This window comes from Tachypleus tridentatus, chromosome 10, assembly GCF_004210375.1.
Source record: "Tachypleus tridentatus isolate NWPU-2018 chromosome 10, ASM421037v1, whole genome shotgun sequence".
NCBI classification, from domain to species: Eukaryota; Metazoa; Arthropoda; class Merostomata; order Xiphosura; family Limulidae; genus Tachypleus; species Tachypleus tridentatus.
The window spans coordinates 81,849,066-81,876,608 of record NC_134834.1 but is presented as its reverse complement, the minus strand read 5'-3'; the positions used below and the strand labels follow the sequence as shown (position 1 = coordinate 81,876,608).

The following is a 27,543-nucleotide window of genomic DNA, read 5'->3' as shown; positions in this document are numbered from 1 at the left end:
GAACAAAATGCTTTGAAATATTTGTGAAAGTTTTGAAAACTTTAGTATGTTTCTCATACTGTTATGCAATGTTGCAGATAGTTAAATATTTTTTTTTAATGACGGGAGACAAAAAAGGTGAAGTTGAAAGATAGTTAAATATATGTACACATGCTTAAGATAAAGCTTAAAAAAATACTGAATAAAGTAATACTTTTCTGAGTGATATGACAGTTAATTTCTACATTCTCTTAGCACAAGGATGGAGGAGATAGACACCAGATGGAACCACCACATCTTTCTCCAGTCAATGACCTCTCTCACCGGTATATGTTCCCACTACATCCTGTGGATAACAACAGAGTTGGCAGTGATTACCAGTTCAATGTTATTCCTAAACCTCTTCCACTAAAACCTCAGTATCAAAATCTTAACTTTAATGAAAACGATTTGGTTTCCAATCATAAACCAGCACCTCAGATGGCAGAAAATAATGCAGAATATAATGGAAAGCTTGATGGTAATCTTCAGGAAAAGGCAGGCATGAACAGAGATCATCTATTTCCTGCAGGCGACTTGAGTCACAGATGGAGGGCAGGTTTTGGTCAGAATGCTGGTTTGCTTGAAAGGCCATACAACAAAGACGAATCACAGAAAGAAAACCTGAAAATGCCCAATGTGAAGCAAAATCCACAAAGAAACAAAGATGGAGACCATGACTATGATTATAATGGTATGGTGTAAAATAGATAAAATAGTTTTCTGTGTAGTAAATATAAATACAATTATTACATAATATTTATTTAATAACAGAATACATTTTTGACTGCATTTAATTTTTTTTATGATTCTTTTAACCCATTCCTCAACAAGCCTTTAATGATTAATTTATTTTAATCGTGCTTCCATGGGCAGGCACCCAGGAATTTATAGAACCTAATTTTTCTAATCATTCCAGGTCATTTTTTTATTGGATTTTTTACCCAAACCTGATTGGGCAAAAAGCAGGCAATTGTTGTACCCTTTGAGAAAACTGGATCTGCAGCTAGTAAGAACAGTTATCAACATTCAGTGAGTAAATGTATTGATCTTGTATTCATGAAGCAACATTAATACAAGAAAAGAAGAAAATGGCTTGTGAGTGCAAAATGTGCGTGTGGGGTACTTGTGGAAAATACCCTCAATTTCAAGGTAGATGCAACAGTTTAGACCAAGAGGTGAAAATGGCACAAAAAGCAGATAGGAAATGGTTACAGAGTGAATTAAAGGCACAAAGAAAAAAGAAGAAGGATTGATTATGCTATTCTACTGAAGAATGATGAAGATGAAATGTCTAGCGACATTGCTAGGATCCCTTTGATTTTGTGACACCAAAGAAATGGCATGGATCATCCAGAAACTGAAGTGTAGAAGCAAGACGTTATTGCATACTCCAACAGGGCTTGGGAATAGTGTCTATTCAGTTTGTTGGTTCTTTGGTATTGAATCCACAGTGACATCAAACTTTCCATATGAAGAAGCTTGACAGAAGGCATTAAGTTTCAGTGCTCTTGACAAAAACAGTTGATTGCTTGCATTCTTCATGACTGTGTTAAGGATTCTATGCACCATGTTACTCCCAGGAAGTACAGATGGTGTTATGAATGTGAGTGAAAATGACATTTGTAAGCAACCTGATGATACAAAACTATTCTGATCTGCCAATGATGTGCCACAAGTTTTGCCAGAGAAATGTATTCAAAGAAAAGTTATACTTTCACTGCTGTGTTAGGGAATGGCATTCAAAGAAGTAAAAGAGAATTTGAAGACTGAAGAACAAGCTTTTGAAACAGTTAGATGGCACTTTCATCGATTGAAGTCTGGGTTTCAGCTAGAACACATGGTACAATCTGTTCAGAGTTATTTATTGTAAGCAAGCTGCACTGAAAGCAGTAGAGTACCACTGATCAAGGTGATGAGAGTTATCCCACTGAATTATCAACTCTGAAAACAAAGAACAGTAACAAATGGCCAAGAACACAACAAACTATGCTTAATCTTAGCCAAGAGGCCAAGTAGGGGTAAGCCAACACCACACCACGTATACATCTTATGAGTTTAATACTCTGTACTATGGGAGTCAAAAACTTGCTTTTTTTTTTTTAAACTTTGCATGGAATTTCAGCTCAAACTAAAAAGGTTAAAAATGTAATTTTAGCTCATTCCAGAGTTATGATGTATATTAAGGTTTGTCATACAGTCCAAATCCTTGATGCCTGGCCTGTGGAAGCTCTGCTTATGTACAGTTATTTCAGTTTTGTTGAACAGTTTATTTTATGTGGCACCCATTCTGTGCCTAAGCATCTGTTTTTATTTTAATCTCATTTTAATGTACAAAGTAAATTAAATGATAAATCTGTGTGTGTGTGTGTTCTTTTAATTTTTGCTTTAAGTTTCTAATTTTTTTCAGTAATTACTAAGTTTTGTGCTTTAGAGGTATTTTATGTGATTTGCTTATTGGCACAGATACAGAAAATGATTCAACAAAATATAAAAATTCCAAGGACACCCAGTAAAATTCCTCTGATGTTGAAAATAAACCATTCTTTTTCAGAAGATGGAGATGATGGTGATGACCAGGATCTAGATGGTGGAAATGAAGATGATCATTTAATAGCTGATAATCAGAATGAACTTGGACATGGAAAAGTATTCCAAGATGCTGATTTTGATGACCAGGTAAACTAAAAAAAATAATAGAAAACTCAGTCTTTTTTTATAGTAAAATCTTATTAAAATCCATCCTTTTTATATCCTCTCTTGGATTATACTTCTGTTTTCTAATACAAACTGAAAACAGTTGTGTTTCATAAGTTTGTAGGCACATAAAAACTATATCAGCAAGTTAAAATTTGTTAGAAATGTTAACAAATATTTGGAAAACAAAATTGTACTTCATTGTAACATTTTGAACAGAACTATTAGAGTTGTGAAGTATTTATATATAAACTACATTGTAATTGGTTTTTTCTTTCAGTTTGGCAACAAAACCTTTTTCTGTAATTTGTAACACACAACTCTAAGCAAATAGAAATAAACTATTAAATGTTCATGTGTTTAGGAACAGTAATTAGTTATCGTGGTAGAACTTAAGTTAAATATTATACATTGTCATATAAAAATAGGTATATTGCTATTATATTTGAATGGATCTTTGTAGTTTTCTTTTAATATTAAAAGTAAAATGCTTGAGTGTTTATAGGAATTAGTAATAAACTTGGACTGTGTGTGTGTGTGTAAGCACATTTTTATATGCAAGATTTCTTGCAGGTGTTACAAATGCATTTGAAATCAGGATTACATATTTTGAGCTCAATAAAAAAGTTGCTTTTGGTAAATTTAGAATAAATAGTAAATACTAAAATAATATTTTAAGTATTCAACAAGTATGGAAACCTTACTTTTCAGAAATGAGTGTGTTTGGTACATACTCTCTGAATCAGTAACTTGTTTGAAATGTATCTTCTAAGGACACATGAACTGCAAATTTCTTTTAAGGATAATGCCATTCTGCTTATACGTTGTCTTAAACAATCCCAGACTAAACAACATTCTTGAAAAACTTGATAGTCTTGTTGATGTTTTTTTTTAATTAATTTATTTTTTGAGATATACTGTGTGAGCATACATCTACCTAAAGGTTTACATTACACAACTACATGTTAACTGGTGTTGCTCCAGTGAACAGTTTCTTACTGTTAAATTCCCTGGATAATAGCTTGCCCAAAAACACATCTTAAAATAAATATTTTTTAATTAATTTAAAGAAAAACTACAGCATATAGAACACCACATTTTAAAATGAATAATTATAGAAAAAGCAACTTGTACCACCACTAATTTTAATAATGTTGAAATTCATTTATATAAAATATGCAAATCATAAAGCAAAGTCTTTCTCCATTTCAAATGAAAAATTGTTTCTTAAGAATACTGTGATGCAAACAACATAATACTTATCATTATTTTACAATTATTATGAATAAACATTCACTATCATTGACAAATTATTTGCAAGTATTGAACCATCTATGTTTCTTTGATAGATTGTTTAGGCAAAGTATTCATGATGAAGCTTCATAGAATGGATGACAACTGCCTGTTGTGGAGACGCAAGTGTAGAGGGTGACGTTTCAAAGTCTTCCACCTTGAAGACGAAAGGTAGAAGGTGGAAGACTTTTGAAACGTCACCCTCTACACTTGTGTCTCTACAACAGGCAATTGTCATCCGCTCTACGAAGTTTCATCTATGTTTCTGTATGTCATTTAGTTATATATTCTGTTTTATCATATGATTTACATACAGTGAAGGATGCATCAGTTATTTGTACTTTCTTATATTAATGAATGAAACATTGTCAAAATCTGTTTTGCAGCTTTTAAACACATCATAATCAGTGTAATGACATAAACCACTTCTTATATAATTGTAGAACCACTGTTAAAATTGTGTCGACTTATGCTTGCACTGACTTATCTTGAAATGATTTTATTACAGTTTGTTTTTACATGATTTTTCTTGCTTATGTTTAATATTACTGCATCTTTTGAAATAACTGAATTCATGTTATACAACAGTCAGTTTTGTTCTGTGAAATCCTACAAGACCATATGAAGGTTTCTCTGCAAGTTGTTTTTGAATGCGTGACAAATTACGTGATGTAAGACACACAACTTTGTTTTCACACATGTATTATTATAAAACTATGGCACGTAAACAATGTTATAAAGTATGAATTAAACCACTGTTTTTTTTATTACATGAAGCAGGTATATTCAGGCAGCCTCTATTTACTAAGATATTTACATATGTGTAGGTCTATTATATCCTGGTTGTTAAGTGTACTTGTACTAACTTCTAGTGCGTAATGCTGAAGAACAAAAACCTTGTTTTCCTTTTGTTTACAGAATGTACTGTTCACTCCACAGTTGTCGTAACTTTATTTCTTGTTCTTGCATCTTTATTTCAGCAAAATAAAAATTTATCATACTTGCTTTTTGTGGGTGTAGAGATTTTGCAAACAAAATCCTTTATGGGTGAAATCTTTTGTATAAATGAAAATGATTTTGATCCTATAGTTTTATTGTGAAAATATAATTTTTATGTAAAAAAAATGGATGATGGAGATTCTATATTTTGGCTGGTGCTAAGCATGTTTATAAATAAACAGATGAATAACTTTTCTTTATCTGCTCTGTTTATACTTAGACATATGTTTTATTGCCTTTAGAATAGAGGTTTGTAACTCAAAGTATGAACTTTTGATCAGTAGGATATAAAAACATTCAGCTAACAAAATATTGTTCAATTTAATATTGACTCAACAACCTTTATATGATGCAGAATTTTATTTTTGCAACTGTTAAATCTTCACAGGATTTACTTGAAGTTATTTGACACATTTAATTTCTTGGTATTTTCTTTCACTGCAGTTACAAAACAATGAAGATGATGAAGCTAACCAGGTTCCTGCTGGACATGATAAAAATCAGGATGTAGGGGTGATGGTAGTCCCAAGGTAAAAGTACTAAAATTATAACAAGTTTGATGAAGGAAAAACTGAGAGACCAAAATGAAACAGTTAATAATGGCACAGAATTATTCAAATGATGGAGAAAGTGCACAAGCATAATTATGAGGAAATAGTATAAATATTTTCTCCTCTTCCTGTTGCACCGTATAACTTGATCAAGTTTTTCAACCCAAGGACACAATATGAGAAGCACTAGCTAACAGACATATTCTGTGTATATGGCTAATTTTTAGATAAAACCTGAGGATGCAAGGAGCACATTTTATTTGAAACCATTTTTATGACTTATGAGTCTGTTGATGCCGGTGTGTTAAGAGAATCTACCAAGAAAGATTAAGGGCAAGTATTTGTCAAATTGTGGGAATACTTTTAAGGGTAAATCAGTTTATGATCAGTATCTGTTTCATATCTTGAATTTCTTATCCTTAGAGGTAATATTACTGTTTGTGTAATAATTTAAATTATCAGATAGATAAATATTTCTTCCAAATCTTATGATGTATAAATTTTTTTTATATACATTTCATGGTATAAATTTAATTTACATTTAATAACAAATGCATAGTGGCATTGAATATTTAACTGCACTGTCCTAATAGAAATTAATTTATGTAGATAAAAGATTGACATGAAAAACTTTTTGATTTGTATATAATGTTTGATTAAGAAAATTTTATGCTTGTGTGTTATTTTAAAATAGTGTACGGTGATAACTGTAGTTGTAAAACAATTGTTTTTTATTACCTAAAAAAGCCTAAATATGAGGGTGTCTAAACATGAAAACAAAATGAATATCCTAGAAGACTTATAACATTTATACATAAATATAGGAAAGTAAAAGGATAAGACATCATTTGATCTTTCATGCAATTGTTATAATTATTCACTAAATTCCTTGTTTTTAAAACCTAACCTGTGTCAAATGTTGGTAAAAACTGAAACATTCTAATTATTTGATGTGGTTATTGTAAAAACAAGAATAATGTTAATGCAGTAGTTAATATAAATACTTTTAAAAGGAAGTATGTAAAAGATATGCCTTTGCTGTATTTTGATTTTTAAAGCAACATAGCCTCAGTTAACATCCAAATTTCCCCTGAAGCACTAATAGACTTTCAAATAATAAAAAGTATTGGTTAATAAGTGTAAGATCTTTAAATTATTTACCTGAAGGTCTATTAAAAACCAAAGTATGTGAAAGCAAAAATCATGATGAAAATGTATAATGAAAGTAGTATATGTATTATTTCATTATAAATACAGTAATGTGCAAAATAATAGTATATTTTATAATCCTGTTGAATTAATATTTTCCAAAAATTTTGAAACACAGAATATTTAATGGAAAATACTTGATTTATTGCATCAATTCATTTTCCATGTTCTAATAAAAACACCATATTGCCAATCATTTATTCTCGTTTGGCTTATATCAAAAATGTTTTTAAATACTGAATGGTTTACACTTCCAAATGACCACCAGCAAGACTTGAAAATGTGAATAATTACTTCAGACATTTTTTTTAGAACACATGATGTTATTTGAGTTTTAAGGCAATGCATCGTTACCAGTTTTGATATGTCACAAACATACAGTTTTAAAGTGTCATTGTGCAGTTTTTTTAGTTCATCCTTTTGAAAGCTGCATATGATCCATAATGAGCATCATAATAGTTTAAAATAGTACATTTAATTCTTTTTTCCCATTTTAACCATTACGTTTTTTCATGATTTCATAAAATATTTTTTTGTGACAGAATAATGATTTCTTTTACAATGACTTCAAAATATTACTTTTAAGTTATTCTTCTGTAATTTTGGTTTAAAACATATATTACTGACAGTTATATTTATTTTAACCAGGAACATGGATTGTTTGCTATTCTTGTCTTCTCCATCACATTGCCCTTTTAACAATTTAGTGTCCTGTGAAATTTTCCAATGTAAAGGAAAGTGTTGAGAAATCTTGAGGCAAATTTAACAGTGTGATTTAGAGAGATTGCTCCAGAAGTAAGAAGTTAGGAAAAAACCAAACCTTTTTGATACATTGTTACAAGGATGCCTTTTCCTTCTCTTGTATTTTTTTATGCCAATGTTAGTGAAGTATGCTCATGGTTCTCTGTGCAGTAAAATTCTGTTTCCATAAAGAACTGTGTCAATTATAGAACACACAAAAACATAAGAATTAAAAATTATCCATTTACTACTGTAACATTGGATGTTTTTGGAAATATTGGTATGTTGTAATGCAAAGTAGTTTTAAACAGAGCATGTAAAGATCCCTGGTGTAAGTATTGATACAATTAGAATAACAGTAGTTACTTGAATTGCTAAGTTAATGACTGAAGAGCTAAATTACAATTTGGAAATGAAAGGTCTTACACCTTTATAAATTACTGGTTATTACCAGTTAAATATTAGGCATGCATTATTTGTGATCCTTTAGTTTTTACTTTTGTGCACGCTCACAATCTAATACATTTGTTATGTTTCTAGCATATTATATTTGATTCAAGACCTATGCATTTTTTAGTATTATTTCAAAATAGTATTGTTAAAAAATTTAACAATTTTGAATATTTTGTATTATTTGACAATATATTTCATAAAATATATGAATGAATATAGAATTATCAGTGTGTTTTCCAAATTACTATTAAAAAGTAGATAACATGTTAAAACTATTTTCAAATATATAGTTGCATTAATATTACCATTCAAATGAGTTAGAAGAATGTAATTGAAAAAAAATTCTCAATAGATTTGAATTACTTTAAAGGAACTGATACTTTCTTTTTTGATTAATGTGTTCATGGTGATTGTTTTTATAATTTTAAAGAACTGAAACAAAAAAAGGTTGTTACAAATTTTTTTTGCAGGTACAAGTTATTGTATGATATATATTTATATACATTGTGAAAAATTTGTAGACACTGCATAATGTTACTGCACATTATTGTATTTTCTGTGCCATAAATGTTTTTATTCTTAAACTTAATTTTTTGGAGGAAGCAACAATAATACATTTAAAAGTAGTTTAACATTTAATATTTGACAGCTTGAAACTTTGTAAGTAAAAAGTTTCTGACAACAAATGTATCTGTAAGTAATAAATTTGAAGATATTAATCTATATGAGTAATATTATGCACAGCACTTAGTACTCAAAAAACAGTACAGCCAGTTAGATGCATAGTTTATGTGCAGCACTCTATACTGGTTTTCTAAAGTAATTAGTGATATTCTTGTTTCTCTCGAATTTCTTCATGAACTTTTCTTCACCAGGTTTTTATGGATCTTTATATTTCTTTATTTAAGTAACCAAACAAAATATGTTTTTACTAACTGAACTAAAACACGTACATAAAGCTTCATCTATGTCTATCACAAAAAAATACTAAGGCATTCCACAAAATCGTTTTCTTTGGTGAATAAAAGGTGTTCAGTTTAAAGTGTAAACTTTGGATAGAAATGATTGCTTTAAAACAAACCAATAAATGAAACCGATAAGAATTTATTAGCACTTTAAATAGTTACTGTAAGTAAAAAGAAACAATAAGTATCACATTTTCATATAATTCTATAAGAGTACTGACTTGAACAATGAAATCCTAGTCTTAAAGTTTTATTAAATATTTCTGTTTATATAATAACTCACATTTTATCTGTTTGTTGAGAGAAAAACAAATTACCAGCAAGATGTATGATAAGTACAAATATAATATTCCAACCATAACTCTAGTTATGTGCTATGTTTTTAGTAGAAATTTTCTGACTGACAAGCAAGTTTTATTAATGAGTAAGAACTTGTAATCAGTGATGTCGAGAAAATCCACTTGTAGAGAAAAATATATGTAAAAACGGCTCATTTGGGTTGAGGAAATATTTTACGTGGAGGAGCGAACAACGTTTCGACCTTCTTTGGTCATTGTCAGGTTCACAAAGAAAGAAAGAGGTAACTATCTGGTTATTTATTGACTAATTCAAAAAAATTGTAACAACATGCCTGAAAGTTCCACAGTTAAGTACACAAGCTTGTTGATTTTATGCTGTATGTGAAACAATGGATTTGGAAGGACGTTTCCAGTTCACAGATACCATAATGGATGAGAATATGTGAATCAGGTTAAAGCACAGTAGGTGTGCATCTTTAACTTTATCTCACCTGAATGGGTGCATCACTGAATTTAAAAAATGATAAAAAATTAAATTGGTAGTCATTTGTTCACACTTTTTAAAACAATTCTTTGGAGTTGAAGTTCATTTTGTAAAAAAAAAAAAAAAGTTTTACTGGATTTAATAAATAAAATTTATATTTTGAGTTGGTTCCAGTATAATCATAAAGCAAGAAATAGTGTTTGTGAATTTCTTTAATTTTTCTGAGCATTATGTGCCACTCTTAGAAGGAGAATAAAAAAATGGTACTAATTTGAGCCATTTAGTTTCAAGACAACTGTAATTGTATTTATTCAGTGATAAAATTTCTAAATCCATAATGAACACAATATGTTTCCATTACTTTGAACTGTATGAAGTTGATATGGCATTGGAACAAAGTAATAAAACTTAGCTTAGTGATATATTGTTGGTAGAAAATAAATATTTGTGAACAGGTCCCACAAGTACAGCTCTTATGTTTATTTTCTTGTTTGTGTAAATTTTTCTTTATCATTTTATATTTCACTTGAATTATTGCACTGTGATTAAAAAACGGTTTTGTGGAGGTATGATGATACTGTTGTGTGCAAATATACCATTTATTTTAGGTATGTACAGTTTTTGTATAATATAACCAAGTAAATTATTAAGTAGCATTCATCCTAATTCTCTTTTGTTTGTCATACTCTTGAGATAAAACGTAATGTGTCTATTGAATATAGACAATAGCATCATGCAACTGTAAGTCAGGTTATATTTTTAGGTTAGAACCTTTCTAATTTTCATTTGATTAGTACTGGTTGGTCTGGATAAATGTGATTATACCATGTAAATTGAGGTTTAGTCACCCTGGTGCAGCATTTTCATCAGGTGAAGTAAGTCTCGAGGAATAACACTTCTCCCATCAATCTGCTTTTCAAGTAAAGGAAACTGTACATCATTCAATGGTGCTTTATATACATTTTCGTGTTTGTAAGCTTGAATAAAGATTCCTTCATTCTGTCTTGCACATATGTGTTCAGCCATTTATTTCTTAGCACAGATTTTATTAGTTTTAGTGGAACTTGATAGTATAGCTTGCTTAACCCCCATTGTATAGTTGATCTATTTTATTCATTCTTGGGGAGGGGAGAGTAAGTTTTACTTGAACATACCAAACACAGACTAGGTAGGAAGGAGAACATTTTAGTGCCATGACCACAAGATGATGTTGTGTAGTTTTCTGCATATTGTACTTCCACTCTTATATATTCAGTTTTAAAAAAAAACATTATTGTCTAATGAATGACGTTTTCTATGGGTAAAAGTACTTATGATCGAGAAGTAAGAAATAAGCTTAGTATTCCAAAAAAAAATGTTTAATCTCAAAATCTGAGTTCAAAGGTACAATTCAATCTGCTCTTGGATCAATGTGTGCTATTGTGTTATACTAATGTTGGAGAATTTCACTCTTCACCAGTAACCCTGAACATAAGTTAAACAAATAAAGATAAGCTGGACCTATATCACAATCAAAAGTATTAAACATAACTTAGTGTATACATGCTTTGTAATTATGTAAGTGTGTAAGTAGTTTTTTCTTATAGTGACTACAAAGCATGTTCACAGCAACAGTGTCTAACCTTGAAGTAGTTAGTAACAGATGAGAGTTTTATGAGACAGTTGTTGGGTGGAAGAAAGGTAATCTACTTTTTTAACTTTACAGCACTTAGAGTAAGGAAGATCAGTTGGTGTATAGTGCACAAAATAGCAGATGAGGTGTTACCTCATAAAATCGATTTTAGCATAATTAAATTACAGACAACCATAACTCTGATACCTGAAACTGACCCAGGACTGGAAGTACTAACAAAGCCCCAGTTAGACCTCTTTCTCTGGCAGAACAGTCAATGGGGACATCATATGGTGAAGACCTCAAATCAGGGTGTGGAGGAAAGCTTCTTTAAGTTGGAAAGTATCTTGTCAGGGTGTCCATGGATTGTGAAAAAAGAAAAAACAACCTATTGTTGTGTAGAGCTGATGGACAAGCTGCTAAGACAAACTGTTACTTTGCCACCTTGTACCAGTGACTGTTTATTTCAGGATCAGGTTTCTTGAGTACACTGATTGTGTCATATTTACAACACTAACAGCATTTCAGCCAAGTATTATTTTAAAATCTGCAATAAAGAGGCTTTGAACATAATAACAGGACTCTACAAATGAGGCCAAGCAGATTTCATCTCTGATGTTCAAAATTGCAAAGAAATATTTGCACTCTCTATTTTGCTTAAAACATTTTAAATGACTGGTTTCAGGAGCAGGTAGATGAGTACCTTATCCTGTGAGTATATGGTCAAGCATATTCAGTGAGAACGTAACTGATACAAAGCTGAAATAATGAAGTACGTTCACAGTAGAATTGCATCAAGAATGCAATCCAATAGAAAATGAACAATTCAGCAAGCTAAGTTCAAGGCTTAGAACAGAGGTGTCAGTTTTAGTGTGGCAACTTACGTGAACTATGGTAAATAATACTTTGCAATAGTTTCAACAGATTGAGATGATATCTTGATGGATAAGAATGTTTAGGATATTCCAGGCAACATAATAAGAGATTCCTTGGGTGTTACAGGTAGTTCCTTAAAGAGTGATAATTTTGAACCAAATGCAAGGGAGGAAGAGGCCCGCAGCAGTAACTGCTGTGGCTACTTCTTGGACAGACTGTTTTATCATGGTACTTTCACTATGTCGAGCTATACACATGCTAAAGCTTAACTAGCAACTCGGATCTAATGATGTTGTAATGGTTTCCTATGAATGGCTAGGACTACCTCATTCATGGTTTTTATGGCACAGCCTATGTTAATAATGTTTCTGCCCAGACATTTTTCTCGAAGAGAGGAACAAAGCATATACATTTTTACTAAATAGCAATGTAGGCAAGACTATTAGTTTTGGGTGATAGTTCAGCATGTACAAGAGAACCAACAGCTAACTTACGATATTGAGAAGAAGGGTGAGAAAATATAATGGTTTTGGCCAATATTTCAGCAAGTCTATGGGAACAAAACGAAAGCAGTGAATGATACCATCACAGATCCAGAAAACTAATGGAATCCAATCTTGGCAGAGTAGACATGCTGCCCCAAAAGATTTGTTTATTGGTTTACTATGAATGAAGTCTAGTGTATCAGTACAATATACTAAAGTTATAGATGCTACATTTGAAAAAATGTCTATCCTGTCCAGAAAGTAGGCAGCATTAGGTCAGATAGTTATCTGTTTACGAAAAAATGAAATTTAGTGTCATAAATATGAAAGATTCGCTATCCACATTTATGTTGGAATGATCATGTGTGTAGCAAGCAAAGTAGAAAAAACAGACTAATAATAATGCTAGGACTACACCTATTACACAGCATAAAAAGTAAATAAATGGCTGAATTTATTGGTTGAGTATTGTCCGAGCAGTTCAGAGAAAATGGAAGGAAAGCAATTCAATTTCGTGTTGGTTACGTTTGCTGATGCATTTTGAAGACTAGATGGACTATTTAGTAGAAAAACGAGATTTGCTGTAACATAGATACGCCAACTACATGCCTAATAAAGCAAATGGGCACCAAGTTCCTTCAAAAACTAGGGAAATGGTCAGTAATGAGATACGGCAGGTTTTCCTTAGAAGAATGCTTGGTCATATCCAGTCGTGATTGTCAAAAAGAAGAAAGGTGCTCCAAGACTTTGAGTTGATTTTAGATGTCTGACTGTAGAAATTCACACTAATGCCTTTACCCTGCTGCAAACAGATGAAGTTTTTATGTGTTGGAAAATTCTTGACAATTCAAAGTTTTATATCTGGCTACTGAGAAGTCGAATTGAATAACGAAAAACAAACTTGCAAAAACGTCTGCGAATTTTCTATTTTTGTAGGGCTAAACTTTTCTGTTTCCGCATAAATTTTTGAGGAACAACACCTGCAAAATGATTTATTGTTTGGCTCATTTTAGACGTTAAATAAGCTCAAAACAGATATTTTTAAGCCTCAAACGTTCAGTTAAAGAAATAAAATACTTTCTTCTTTGATTGGTAGGCTGGAATTTGCGTTATTTTTAAATAATAAAAACAAGCCCGCCCAACTATAAGACAGTGTTACAACATAGGATACCCAAAGATTGTATGTTTGTTTTTGTCTTTTTAAAACAAATGCTCTATGAACAGCAATGAAAGAATTGTTCAACACGTTGACACAGTGAAATCGAAACACTGGTCGTTTTTTAAAGAATTTCATAGTGTAAAGTTCTTTTAAAAAGAAACAATGGGATTTAAACTTCTTTTTAATTAAAGTAGGAAGAACAAAGAAAAAGTAAGTACTTATATTCTCCTTCGGGTTCGGTCTTAGCAACAACAGCGTGAAAGCAGTATTGACAACTTTCGCTTTTATAATACTTTTCACACGCTTTATTATATCAACACGATAAGTTAAAAAGCTACCTTAACTGCATATCATATAAGTAATAAGACTTTTAAAATGCATTTTGATATTATATTCATATGTCTTAACAATAATTTAAAGTATAACAAAAACAATAACAAAAAGCATTTTCCTATTTTAATTATTTAACATCTGCTTTTGAACCAAAGTGGTTGTATGGTGTCGGACACCTGCTTGTTGAAGGTAAATGACAAAACGTGTGCTGGGCCGTCTGAGAGAGCTCCTCTAGTGGACACGGGGGATCACAAATAGCTGATATTCTCTGCTTTCTGAGATTTTGGGTACGAATGTCTCTTAGTTTCGGATTTAAACTGAACATTTATTTTTTAAGTATGTATTTATAGTTTTTTTTAATTGTCGGAACTCAGCTCCAATTTCATGTGCCAGTGCACTAGGTTGTGACACAAAATCAAACGTGCCCAGTATCTTTTTGGAGATAATATCTAAGTAAAATTACTTGTTTACAACCATATCTGTCAGTAGGCATTAGTTTTTGGCATATTACATTTTTAAACACTGCTCTCTTTATTAACCCCCTAAAGAAATGGTGTTCCGACCACTGATGTATTTGTTGCATCACAGTCAGGTTGAAGAAGTCTAAATGGGCGAAACAAGTCGTCGATAATGGATGACATAATGGCGTTTTTTTTTTTTTTTTCTAAATTTCGCGCAAAGCTACACGAGGGCTGTCTGCGCTAGCCGTCCCTGATTTTGCGGTGTAAGTCTGCAGGAAGGGCAGCTAGTCATCACAACCAACGAATTGTGAGATTGATCGTGTTGGTTGGACGCTATTATTATACAATCTTCAAATTTTCGAAAAACTTTAAAGGACTAAAGATTTTAAAGTAATGTTTTAAAATGTAACAGACCTAATACTAATGTCTTACGACAGCTATAAATAAATATATACAGTTTTCGCCAATTTATTAAAAGCGTACACACCGTAACAAAATAACATCTTTACTTTTTACCGATAGGGGCTTGCATTATTGTTATTGACATTAATTTTAGGTCTATTAATTTTTAAAGTAATTAACCTACGAGTCTTCTATTATACTAGTGAAGTGCCCTCTTAAATGGGAAAATGTTGACAAGAAAACGTAAGTACTTTTCCAATTTAGAAGATGGTAAGGCAGACTTTACATTTAGGCAACAAAACAATAATGATGATCGTGATGGTATGAAACTGAAAGAAGATCAATCAATGCATTTAAATCTAAAGAAGCCTGAATTTCTAAGAAGTGAGTACTTTCATTATGAATCATCACCATCTACTTGTAATAATCTAGTTAAAGCAGAGTCTTTACGTTGTTCGAATTCTACTTTTAAGAATGAAAAAGTTGAGAAGTTAGGAAGTTCCTTCTTTAATTCTTCGTGTATCGACTTGGCAAAACGGCTTCTTGGTCAAATTATGGTAAGGCGTTTATCCAATGGTGTGATTTTACGAGGAAGAATTGTAGAAACAGAAAGTTATCTTGGAGGAGATGATAAAGCTTCTCATTCTTGTCAAGGAAAACGCACTATAAGGAATGCAGCAATGTTTATGAAACCTGGAACAGCATATGTTTATTCTATTTATGGTATGTACTACTGCTTTAATATTTCCAGTGATGGTGATGGAGCAGCTGTTTTAGTAAGAGCACTAGAACCCTTAGAAGGAATTGATTTGATGAAAAAATTCCGGGGCTTTAAACGACAAGATAAAGGACAATTGTTGAAATTGAAAGATCTCTGTAATGGACCATCAAAATTATGTCAGGCATTTCAAATTAATAAAAATGAACTTAATACTGAAGACCTAACAAATAGCAATGTGCTATGGTTAGAGAAAGGCACAAGTATCTCTGAATCTGACATTGTTCAGTGCAAACGAATTGGAATTGATGGAGCAGGGAAAGATTGGGCTGATAAACCCCTGAGATTTTATATAAAGAGTGACGTTTATGTGAGCGTAAAAAATAAAATGGCAGAATTGTCAACTGTAAGTAACACTAATGGTAAATGATACTGAGCATGGATAAGAGTGTTATAAACTTCTGATGTATTTCACTAGATTGAAAAAATAACTATTTTAAGTTTTAAATATGATGGATCTTTTATTGCACTATTGTTGTTTGTGAATACTTTGTATTCCATCAAAAAATAAACAAATGACTTTGTGATATTGTATGATTTAATTCACTGGTTTACTTTTCATTCTTATAAATGCTATCATGAAAAATATGATCATTAATTCTCAAGTTATAGAACAAATATTAAAAAACTTAGTAAACATTTAATGAAGGCTTTGACCTTTATCAAGTTTATCAAAAGACCCTTAATCTATTGATTTTTTTTTCCTGATGCATGGTAGAATGGTGATATAATGTTTTTTGTTTTTTTTAATATTAGTTTAATTTTTATTTTTAGCAAGGCATTTGGAAATTTATGTTGGGTTTGCTATAACAATTTTGTAGAGTTAGAGATAAGGGTTCTTTTGTCATATCAGTTTAGAGTTTTTAGGGCTTCTACTTTTTGAATAAAGAACAGCTTAGTTAAAATTGTTCATCTTGACTTTTAGGAAGCTATTGTAACTGCTACAAACTCTCATTGTTAACCTGAAGATGATCCAAAAGAGTTGAAACATTGTTCTGTACTTTATTTTAATTAAAAGTTTTAATATCCATACCAACTGTCTTGAGAAGATAAGACAAAGCTGTAAAACTGTTTAACTATCACAGTTTAAAGATAAAAAGAAAGGAAACAAACCATTTATCTATCTGTACAAGTATTGTTTAGATTTGAAAACCTTATTAAAAAACATATCTTTGCAGATGTGTAGGTGCAAGTTCCTTACTTAGGAAATTATTCATGAGTATATTCAGTATTGTTAATACTGGTAAATATTTAATGACTATTATTTTACACGAATTTTCTGTACTTATTTGTAAAATCAGTAAACAACCACAAGTGCATTCACAATGATTAAGACTTCACAACCAATTGTTACACCAAAATACAGGGTATAACTTTTGAAGCAGAAGTTGTTAAATATCAGGTTTGTAATAAGACTTTTGGCGATACATCTCTTTAAAAAATTATGGCTGTCATATATTTTCTTCATGACATTTCAAGCTTTTTTTCCAGCCAGAAACAAGCCCATCAGATAAAGAAAACTACAGGAACATTTTGAAATTTTTATTCTTCAGAATGTTCCTGTAATTGTCAGCAACTGACATGTTCATTTCTGGCTGAGAAAAAGAGAATTTATTTCAAACCAGTGCCAAGAAAATAAATTACACCCATAGTGTTTTACAGTGACGTACCTTTATAAGTATAGTTTATGTATCACCTACACATTTTTTCTTTTTCCTCTAAGGTTTGAAGTAGCCAAGTTGAAGACTTAAATCCAAAAATTGTAGAATGAGTTCACCTTCAGCTATACAGGTCTTATTTGTTCATGTAACAAACTAGCAACTGAGGTCTGACAAGTTAATTACATGTTACTATCTCTCATGAAGTTGAAACTATAGCCACATGAACTCAAGGGTCAGATTTAGTGTCTGATAGACTATATTACACATGTTATAGTCTACATATTTTGCATAAAACCATTATATTTAAGTCTGATGCAACAAGCAGTATCATCACAATCATAATCTATGCCTGTTTGCTTTAATACATTTGCAAATTATAGAATTGAATCATTGTTGGCATTTAAATTGTTTAAACAGCAATCACGTGTTATACAGGTCACTAACTAAAGTTAAAGGAGAGAACCTTTATAAATATTGGTGTTAGGTTTCTATACTGTTGTTAGTAATGGTCCCCTAATTTTTCTGTTGTGTAAATCTTATTTATTAGTCAGTATTGATGTTTTTATGATCACATTTTATTACATGTGATGGTCCTTTTAAGTGCTCATTAAATTTTGTTTACCAATTTATACTAGTTTCATCAGTACATACATATGTATGTGTATATATATATGTATTCAAATTTAATATGATAGATAAACCCATTCATCTAGTTGTTAGTAAGTAAGTCATATTTTTTTGCCCAGGTTTTTCTGAGTTTTGTTTCAATATCATTATATTTGTATTTTTTTATGAGTTTTTTCATGTTTTTAGCTATTTTCCTCAGTTTCCTATGTGTGAGCTAATTTTTTCTTTATTATCTTGTGTATTTTGAATGTTGTTAGTGTATGGTATTTTTTTTATCTTATTTCTTTTAGTGATTTATCACTGACTTTGTTTGGAGCAGAAGATAAATTTATGTTACTAACAATTTAAAAAAAAGATAAAAATTCATATTTAAAAGACTTATGGAGAGAAATAACATTCTCATAATGTACTGTATGTAATTACACTATAGATCCTAGAATACAGTGATACTGCAAATATTAGTTTGTATAAAATGTTACTGAACACTGATACTTGAAGCATATCTCTTCATCATAATAGAATATACTGTAAAGGTCAGAAGTCCTCTTTTCAGTTATAAATGCAAGTTGTACAGTGTTGTTTCACAAAACATTGTTAACTTATGCACATACAACCTTTAAAAATGTGTATATGGAAAATAAATTTTGTACTAGAAATTTAAATCGGTAAATTTATCACAGTTTAGCAACATGAAGTCGGGGCTGGCAAGTAATGCACTGCCATGACCAATCATAATATTAAAATGTGACAATAATATTATAAAATAAAATGTCTTTTATATTTGTTAGTATTATTTTACAGATTGTTTATTGAGTGTTTCTTTGCACTGTGACAGCACTCTCATCACATCTGAAAGAACTCTGCACGTCTATTGTTTGTTTGTTTTTTGAATTTCGCACAAAGCTACCCGAGGGCTATCTGTGCTAGCCGTCCCTAATTTAGTAGTGTAACATTAGAGGGAAGGCAGCTAGTCATCATCACCCACCGCCAACTCTTGGGCTACTCTTTTACCAACGAATAGTGGGATTGACCGTAACATTATAACACCCCCACGGCTGGGAGGGCAAGCATGTTTGGTGCGACGGGGATGCGAACCCGTGACCCTCAGATTATGAATCGCATGCCTTAACACGCTTGGCCATGCCAGGCCTCCTTTTTTATGGAGTGATGCTACTGCCACCTGTTTGTAAAACTGTGCAAGCCATGTTGAAACACTATGACAACTAGTACATGTGCAGAAGTTCAACATTAATAAAGAACAAATTGATACTTTACTAAGAAGTCCTGTATTAGAAGAATTTGTATAAAAATATTAACTGGATTTCATCTACCAATAAGATGAGTAAAGGTGTTCTCTGTAAATTTTTATTTTAGAGGAATATTACATCAATAAGTTATTGCTACGACCTATTTGAAAAACCACTACAGCCAATGTTTCACAGTAGTCAAACAAAATTAATATATGTGTTCTTGAAAGAACATATTATTGAACTATTACCAGTAATTGAACTTGTAACATGGCATTTGAGTTAGTTTACTGTTATATATAATATGTTTATAACTTGTGCACTTTTAATTTAAAAGTAAGCATTTACTTACTATCTCATACCCTAACTAATAATAAATTTCTAAAAATTAAAAAATAATAGGTGCCTTTTAAAATAAAAAATATTTTACTGAAACAAGCATTTGTTAGAAAGATTAATACAGACTGCTCCACCTTTAACCAAGTCAGACATTATTATATTTATCATTAATCTGTCAGTAACATTTTTTAAGCTAATTTGCATTGAAGTAATGTGTTGCTCTCAGATTGACTGATGGTGGAAAATCATGATATACAACACACACACGTATGAAATTTTCCCCTCGTTTTCTGTTTTAGACTTGACGTCAATGTATTTAAAAGATTATCATATTGGTGACCAGTTTGTAGTTGCCCCAAGACTCTGAAATTAGACTGGAAGAAAAAGTGTAGTTCTTTGAGTTGTCACAAAATTACAAAAAAGTGTTTAACTACATAGCTCAGTTAATTGAGACCCTGGGCTCAAATCATGGCTGAGTCAAATTTTCCCATTAACCATTTAAATTTTCTCTACTCTCTACAAGTACAGAGAGAGCGCAAAAAAAAAATTGAACATTCCTTCAATAAAGCCCTAAGGCTGAAAAAAAACTTGTATTCTCAAGATGGTTGGTATGGGTATTAACACTTTAATTAAAATAAAGTGTAGAGAACTTTTTTGAGCTTCTGTACTTTATTGTAATTAATGTTCTGATATCCATATCAGCCATCTTGAGAATATATCTTTACTTCAAGTTGGTTTCTTGTCATCATGAAAAAAACTTGTTTTCTGTAACAGTTGTGGGATTCAGTTAGAGATCAGTCAGTAGGTATACATTTTTTTGAAGTGGGAATTTCACACCAAAACCAGCTTGTGTGTTATCTCATTGGGATGTTTTTCTTTGACATGAAACATACAATTGTTACACCATAACTTGTATTTTCACTGAGATTGAAAGATATAAAATATCAATACTAATCATAGTTATTGTTTGTTATACAGACATTCAGGTCTTGACTATACCATAGTCGTTCAGTTACTATTACTGGTGGTACTAGAATGCTTGAAGAAGGCCAACTCAAGAAAATGAGAGTTTTATTTCAGAATTTCTATATTATAGCAATATAAAGTTTAATGTTTCTGAGCACTGAATAACATGCAGAAATAATTTAATTCAATCAAAAGACAACTTATATTCATAACATGTTAAACTAAGTATTTCTTTTGTGTATGTTTTAAGCCACATGCATTGGTCTTCTACTTTGTGCCACTTTGGTTGGTTTTGTCAGAATCTGTGTAAATGACAAGTTATATGGTTCTTCCTGGAGGGTGCAAATTTCTTGGCAAACTTCAACAAAAGTGCTTTTTTTTAAAACAAAACATGTGAAGCTATTTTCCCCTCTCCCTCTCTGGAACTGATGTTGATACTTGTTTACATTTTTGTATTAGGTTGTGCATGCATATATCTAGCTAGACAATATATTGGTGTTAGGGAATCCAGAGTTTTCTGGGAATATTGATTTAAGAGCCAAATTTATTTGATCAGTGCAAAGCATGTAATCAGTATTATATTGTGCACACCAGATGGATGCCTAAATCATGCTTCATTTCACTTGATTTTGTGAATAACACACAATTAATGGCAAACAACAGACAATAAAAATGGACTTATCAGATTAACAATTTTATTCCTCCATGATTTCACTCTAGAGTTCTTTTTGTTTATTGTGAAAGAAAAGTTATAAACATTTGATTTTCATTAAAAAATGGGTCAGTTGCATTACTGGAAAAAATAAAAACATTTAGGCCTAAACTAAAAAGAACAATTTGTATACTTGTACTTGGTATTATTTTATTTGAGAAGTTGAGTTTTCTCTTTAGAATCATACTCATTACCATGTGATGTTTGGAAATATTTATTCTAAGCTAGAAAACGAAATGTGGAATACTTAAAAATTTTGCTTAGATTTTTTAGCAATATAATTCTTGACTATCTAATTCAGCTCCTCCTGAATATGATGCATCAACATATCATAATGGTAAAAAGTAAACCATTTTACTAGTACCAGAACTTACTTTTGTTTTTTACAAAATACTATTTAAAACAACAAAGTGGTATATTTTACAAATTCATTTTTATTAGATTATTCAAAAGCCTTTCAATAACAGAATGCAATCATTATAGGGTCCTCTTGAACAACAACAACATAATTATTACAGGTTAAGGACCAGAAGCAAAAAATGCCAACACACATACACAATCACTATACTTTTTTTTTTTTTATTTAAGGGTCAAGCAAATTGCATGGATGGCAGACTGCTAATGCATTTTGGAACATGGATCTACACTCATTCTACTAAAACAGCACAATATCCTTAGCAGTTGAGAATACCTATACAGTAAATAAACTAATGAAGATATTTGATTAAGAATATTATGATCCATTCTTTGTGTATAATTCCATGAGTAGAAATAATAAAAAAAAAATTCATGAATGTAAAGGACAGAACAGGAATTGACTATTACAAAATTATATTTTGCATTTTTTAACAGTAACCTCTAAAATACAGCTGACATAGCATTGGCAATTATTTTTATTATTCTGAGGTTCATTTAATTAAAGGTGGAAAACAAACGTTGTCAGTATAAAGTTTCAGTAAATGAAGTTAGAAATAATAAAGTCCCTTAATTACACTTTTAAAATTAAAAATTATTGATGAAGGTCTTTACAAATTGTTTCCTTGCTGATTTTTGGCTAATAAATAATACTGTTAAACTTAAGACACATTTTTATAAAATTACTCTGAAAGCTGACAAAGTGAGTTATGATAAGATCTGTAGCCAGTCTAAAGGAATTTCATCAAAAAAATGCAGATCATCTCTTGGAAGCAAAGAAATACTTCAATCAGTACAGAGTTATATAATTAACTCAGTTAATTTATTAATCAAAAGCACAACAGAATTAATTAATGTCACGAAAATAATCAACTAATCAAAATTACTGCTTTGGATTAATAGTTTGAATTATTCTGTTTAAGTCTCATGAAAATAATCAACTGATAAATTCCACTAATTGCCCACCTTTAATTTTGTATTAAAATGTAATTAACTTAATAAACTTTCAAGCTAATTAATTTATGATTACTTGTTTGAAAGTTAACGGTAGAATTTACCAAAACCATAATTAGTACAACTTGATCATGGAACTAATGAATAATTAATAGATGAAGAATTTTAACCTGTCAGGGTTAAAAGTTTTTCTCCAAGTGTTAAGGAATATCTCTTTCAAGTTGGTTATGTATTACAGAATAAAAAAAACAACTTATAAATATATCAAATATAGTTTTCAAGACAAACCAAGAAAAACAGGAAAGCTATGAATGAAAATAATTGTTAATTTAACCCTTCCATGACTAGTTCAGAACATACTTTATCATTTGCATTCAAGTAAATTTCTTTATATCTTTAGCCAGTAATTCTGCATGTAGTATGATATTTGTGTTAATCAAATGTCCAAAGGGTATACAAGTAGGTAATACTTTCACTTAGCTACAGCTTGCATATTAAAAGGGTTAAAAACTCTATCACATAGCCCTGTTTTTGATTCCCAGATGGAAGGGTCAGCTCATGTCAAGATGTGGTATAGCTACTTGTACAAATTGGTATGAGTTAGGAGTTATTTTTTGCTTATAAATGTTATTTGGAATAGTCAATAAAATATAGTGCACTTTAAAGTCTTTGTTAGAATTTAGGCAGTAAAAGTGAAATGTCTTCTGCAGACTTGACTTTAAGTTGTTCTTCATCTTACCTCTCACTCAAACACTAGTTTTTTTGGAACAATTATTTCTATTCAATATATCCTTTGTATAACTTTTCTAGAATCTGGGTTTTTGCAGATGTTTTTAAACATACCAACTGAATATCAGTAGACCTGACTACCACAAGTGTACTGAAAAGGTTGAGAACACACAGTAGTGCATCATAACACTCAAATCAAATTTTGTTTAAAAGGTTATGTGATGCCATAAAAATCTACATTCATATGCTTGTTGTAAAATAGCACTTCAATTAATAAGATAAGGTTTAACACATTTTAGTTTATTTCCAATCCTTCTTGTTGTTGTTGCAACATCTCTCAATCTTTAGCTGATTAAAACCACTAGGAGTCAAATGTGACCAGTTACAGTGATCAAAGTGCAGGCCATTAAGTGCCTAGTGGTTGAGAAAGTGATTGTTGATAAATTGATATAAATGTTTAAAATTGTAATTAGAATCATTTCTAGTATTTCTTTTATTTTCTTTTGTTATAAAGAGAAAATAGGTTAATAGATACATCACGTCAAAAGTAACAAGAAATCAATAATCAATACAAAATTCCTAATGGACAAAATATTGTGAAGAAAAAGAAATTTGTAAAGTACATAGGCAGCGTACACATACAATAAGAAATTCTTATGCACAGGTGATATCCTAGTATGACGAATACAGTAGTCAACTTGTTCACACACATGAGGCCTTACTCCAGCATTTTAAAGACATAATTTTGTATTTAGTAAGATGTGGTTACCCCTTTTGTAAAACCTTTATCAGAAAGATGAACCAGTTAATTTTCCATGGAAGTTAGAAGATGATACTAGTGCCAGAAATACTAGAATAAGTCCCCACCTAATTGAATAAACTGATTAACAGGTACATTATGTTAGGTTTCAGTTTTGGCACATGTGCATTGCCTTATGGGTTTGTTTTTTTTTACTTTTTCTTTACAGCCTTATTTTATCTTTTATCCATTAGGACTTCTTTATTGATATTGAAAAATATTAAGCTTATTAATTGTTAATTGAACTTTATATCAGTAGGTTGTGTAGATTAAACAAAAACAAATGAACTGTCGAATATTTGTACAAGGGTACACTACAGTAAACAATATATTCTGGCTATCATACATTTGAACATAAAATTAAGCCAGCCTTAACTAATAGTTCTAGTTGTACTTTTTTTTTTCTTACTGCAAATTCTTCTCCGATCCAAGCCTATAGAGATCTTCAAAATTATTTCACTACTGAAAATAATGGATAACCATAGTTAAAAGAACACAGTTTAAAAATTCCCAAGATAAAAAAAAACTATTGAAGGTCTAGTGTTCATAGTGAATACTTACAACTTGAAATTTAGTAGAATGCAATTCCTGAAAATCTGGTTGCTTTTAGATAAGGAACATATTAATAAAATAAATGAACAAATGGTAATGATAAAAGAAGCAAATTATAGATAATATTTCTAGAAATAATTTAAACTCTGGGATACAACTTATGAATATAATAATGCACCACGTTATAAACATTTCAAAAGGAACAAGGTGAAATATAAAGATACTTCACTTTTAACTGTAGATATGTATTAAAAAAAACACGAAAAAATAACACAAATGAAAAAAAACATTTTTTTAACAAAAAACAAAACTGTTTGACTTTCGATTTTGGTCTTAAAATATTAGCCAGTGAATATGTGTGATATTATTTCTTAATTTTCACTACATACTATTGCAGATGTACATATGTGCTTTAAAAGAGCAAATGAAATTAAACATATATACTAGGGATGTCACATTAGCATACAGTTAATAACCCTACCTTTTTATTTCAAACAGGCAAGTGATTAGCTTTGAATGGCATGAAATGTTACTGTAATATTAACTTGCCATAACCTTACTGTAAAAAGAAAAAAAAAAAAAACAATGACTAGCCCTCTACATGCCACACACACTGAAGTTAGTATATTAAATGTGTAACTGTAACCTTATGCCAATTAACTCTGCAACCCAAATATATATATATATATACACCTGTATGATAATAATAATGCCAAAATAAGAATGTGTATATGTTTAATAAAAAAAAAGTAGTTAAATTTGTGTATTGTGGCAGTAACATCAACTTACAATATTTTTTTACAAGAAATATTTTACAATGTTATCACTCTACATCACAAACTTTTAACCATATTCAATCAAGAAACTTGCACAATAAATTAACCACAGTTATTTTGAAACATCTGTTTCTACTCAAGATTTGCTGATTATCCTAATTTTGTGGTTTCGTTGTCTTGCGTTTTATCAGCAAACAAGAAAATGTTTTTTGTTTACAAAATTCAAGATTAAAGAAAAAGTTTGCCAAAACAATTACTACTGTTGGGATTTAATGAAGCCTATTATACACTACAATATCACACAGAAACAATTTAAGAATTTTAGTTTTCATAAAATTTTAAAATGTAAATTCATTATCTTAAATATTTAAGAGAAATAAAAAATAATTCATGATCCAAACATGTGGTCAACTAAAACTTTTTAAATGTAAAACATTTAAACATATAACAAAACAGATTTATTTAAACATTTTACTTTGAAAAATTAACATTTTAAATTTTATGCTGACAACTTCAAATGTACTCTTAAAGCCTTTCCATGGAAGTAAATAAAGATGCTTATGAACAAAAGTTCAGAATATATATGTGACCCTACAATCCAATAAGCGCCAGTTAATTCTTTTGACAGCCAATCAGAGAAACACTGACATTATAACTACTGAACTGAAACTATCCAAGTATTCTTAAAAATGTGATTTCTAGAACTATTTAGCAGAGTAATTTTGGTTTTGGTAATTTGAGAGAAATATTAATATCAATTCTGATGTAATCCAACCAAGCCTGTTAGAAAGGTTAATCAATATTCATACTCATTTATGTATTACTTTTTTTTTCTTTATAATGGGGTTCATAAAACTTGTCCAAACCACCATTGATACTTCAAATATTGGTATACATTTTCTTGATAAATGGCAACCATTAACTGTGTCAGTACAAATTATTAAAAGCAGCAGTGTATTAAAGTACCTGATGTACATATCTTACCACCTGAACAGTTGATATGGTCATGCTGAATGTTTATACTGCATGTAAGACAGTTTGATATGTCTAAATTTTATATAAGTTGAGGAAATTAATTAGTAGCCTTTTTTTCAATATACTTGAGCTGTAATGCTTTCTCCCTCCACAAATTGCCTCAGTTTTGTAAAACAGCAAGATAGTAAACACAGACGTTTCTAAACTTGTGACTGTCCTAGAATGCTGACAAGATTTTCATCCTACTTATACCAGAAGGAACTTTTTTGTTACTATACCTCCACAGCTGTTTCTCACAAACAACACATTTCCTTGCATGTGAGAGCACATGATCTAGCTACAGAAAAAGTAGATGGTATCCTGAACACAATTCTTCTGTAAAGTGCATCACAGATATTTTAGTTTTTCTAGGGACCCACCTATCCAGCTTGGCCTCTTGGCAAATACTGGCAGTGTGGGGATGCAAAAATCCCAAGTGCTATTAAGTCCAAAAATAAACACAAGCACTTACACTGCTTACTTTCAGTCCTTCTACACCAATAGCCCTTCTGACATGTTGGCATTCAGTTGAACCCTAAGTGTCTGAATGCTACTAATAATCTTTTTCTGATGGCCTACAAGTGTCACACCAAGAGAAGTAATATCAGCAAGGGTTAGCTGTGCTACTGACTTCATTGAAGTGATTCCTGCCTGCTGGAAGTTTTCATGATACCTCATCATCTTGATACTGCTTAGCCACTCTTCTACAGTCTTGTACTGGGTCAGATCTGGGGCATTGGGATCTAGTGGATTTTGTCTGATTTAAAAAATAAAGCTTGTTTACAGTACTTACAATTACCAGTATTTATTAAATTACAACATATCACAAAGAAATCAATTTAATTTTACATTAAACTGCAGAATAGTGAGATTTTTAATTAAGTGACAGCCCATGTTTTTTTTTAAATATTGCTTTAACTAAAGTTTTTTTTCACCTT

The 27,543-nt window shown here is 30.7% G+C and overlaps 2 protein-coding genes, 1 long non-coding RNA gene and 1 pseudogene across 8 annotated transcripts in view; 3 read left to right on the top strand and 1 right to left on the bottom strand.

Moving 5' to 3' along the window:
- The window catches only part of LOC143229711 (uncharacterized), a 58,466-nt gene extending 47,748 nt beyond the window's left edge, over positions 1-10,718 (top strand). For 4 of the 5 annotated variants that reach the window (XM_076462427.1, XM_076462424.1, XM_076462426.1 and 1 more), the window contains exons 11-13: positions 235-712; positions 2,573-2,697; positions 5,452-10,718. In XM_076462427.1, coding sequence (XP_076318542.1) covers positions 235-712; positions 2,573-2,697; positions 5,452-5,541 — 693 coding nt within the window. In that variant the 3' untranslated portion in view covers positions 5,542-10,718. The remainder of the gene's footprint in view (positions 1-234; positions 713-2,572; positions 2,698-5,451) is intronic. The other variant, XM_076462428.1, reaches the window with a different exon arrangement.
- A 3,117-nt stretch (positions 10,719-13,835) lies between these two features.
- LOC143229710 (uncharacterized) lies at positions 13,836-18,890 on the top strand. The gene is made up of 2 exons (XR_013016012.1): positions 13,836-14,461; positions 17,539-18,890. It is a non-coding gene; the product is annotated as an uncharacterized LOC143229710 (long non-coding RNA).
- On the top strand, positions 14,875-16,992 carry LOC143229709 (uncharacterized). Its single transcript, XM_076462422.1, has one exon. The coding sequence runs from the start codon at positions 15,265-15,267 to the stop codon at positions 16,183-16,185; it is 921 nt and encodes a 306-aa protein (XP_076318537.1). The 5' UTR covers positions 14,875-15,264; the 3' UTR covers positions 16,186-16,992.
- A 2,893-nt stretch (positions 18,891-21,783) lies between the features above and the next one.
- Positions 21,784-27,543, bottom strand: part of LOC143229707 (ephrin type-A receptor 4-like) — a 199,906-nt pseudogene continuing 194,146 nt past the window's right edge. The window contains exon 17 of the transcript XR_013016011.1: positions 21,784-27,362. The product of XR_013016011.1 is annotated as an ephrin type-A receptor 4-like (transcript). The remainder of the gene's footprint in view (positions 27,363-27,543) is intronic.

What these genes read in the sequence shown, in the direction of transcription:
- LOC143229709 (XM_076462422.1), top strand. Translation starts at nt 15,265, where the DNA reads ATGTTGACAAGAAAACGTAAGTACTTTTCCAATTTAGAAGATGGTAAG.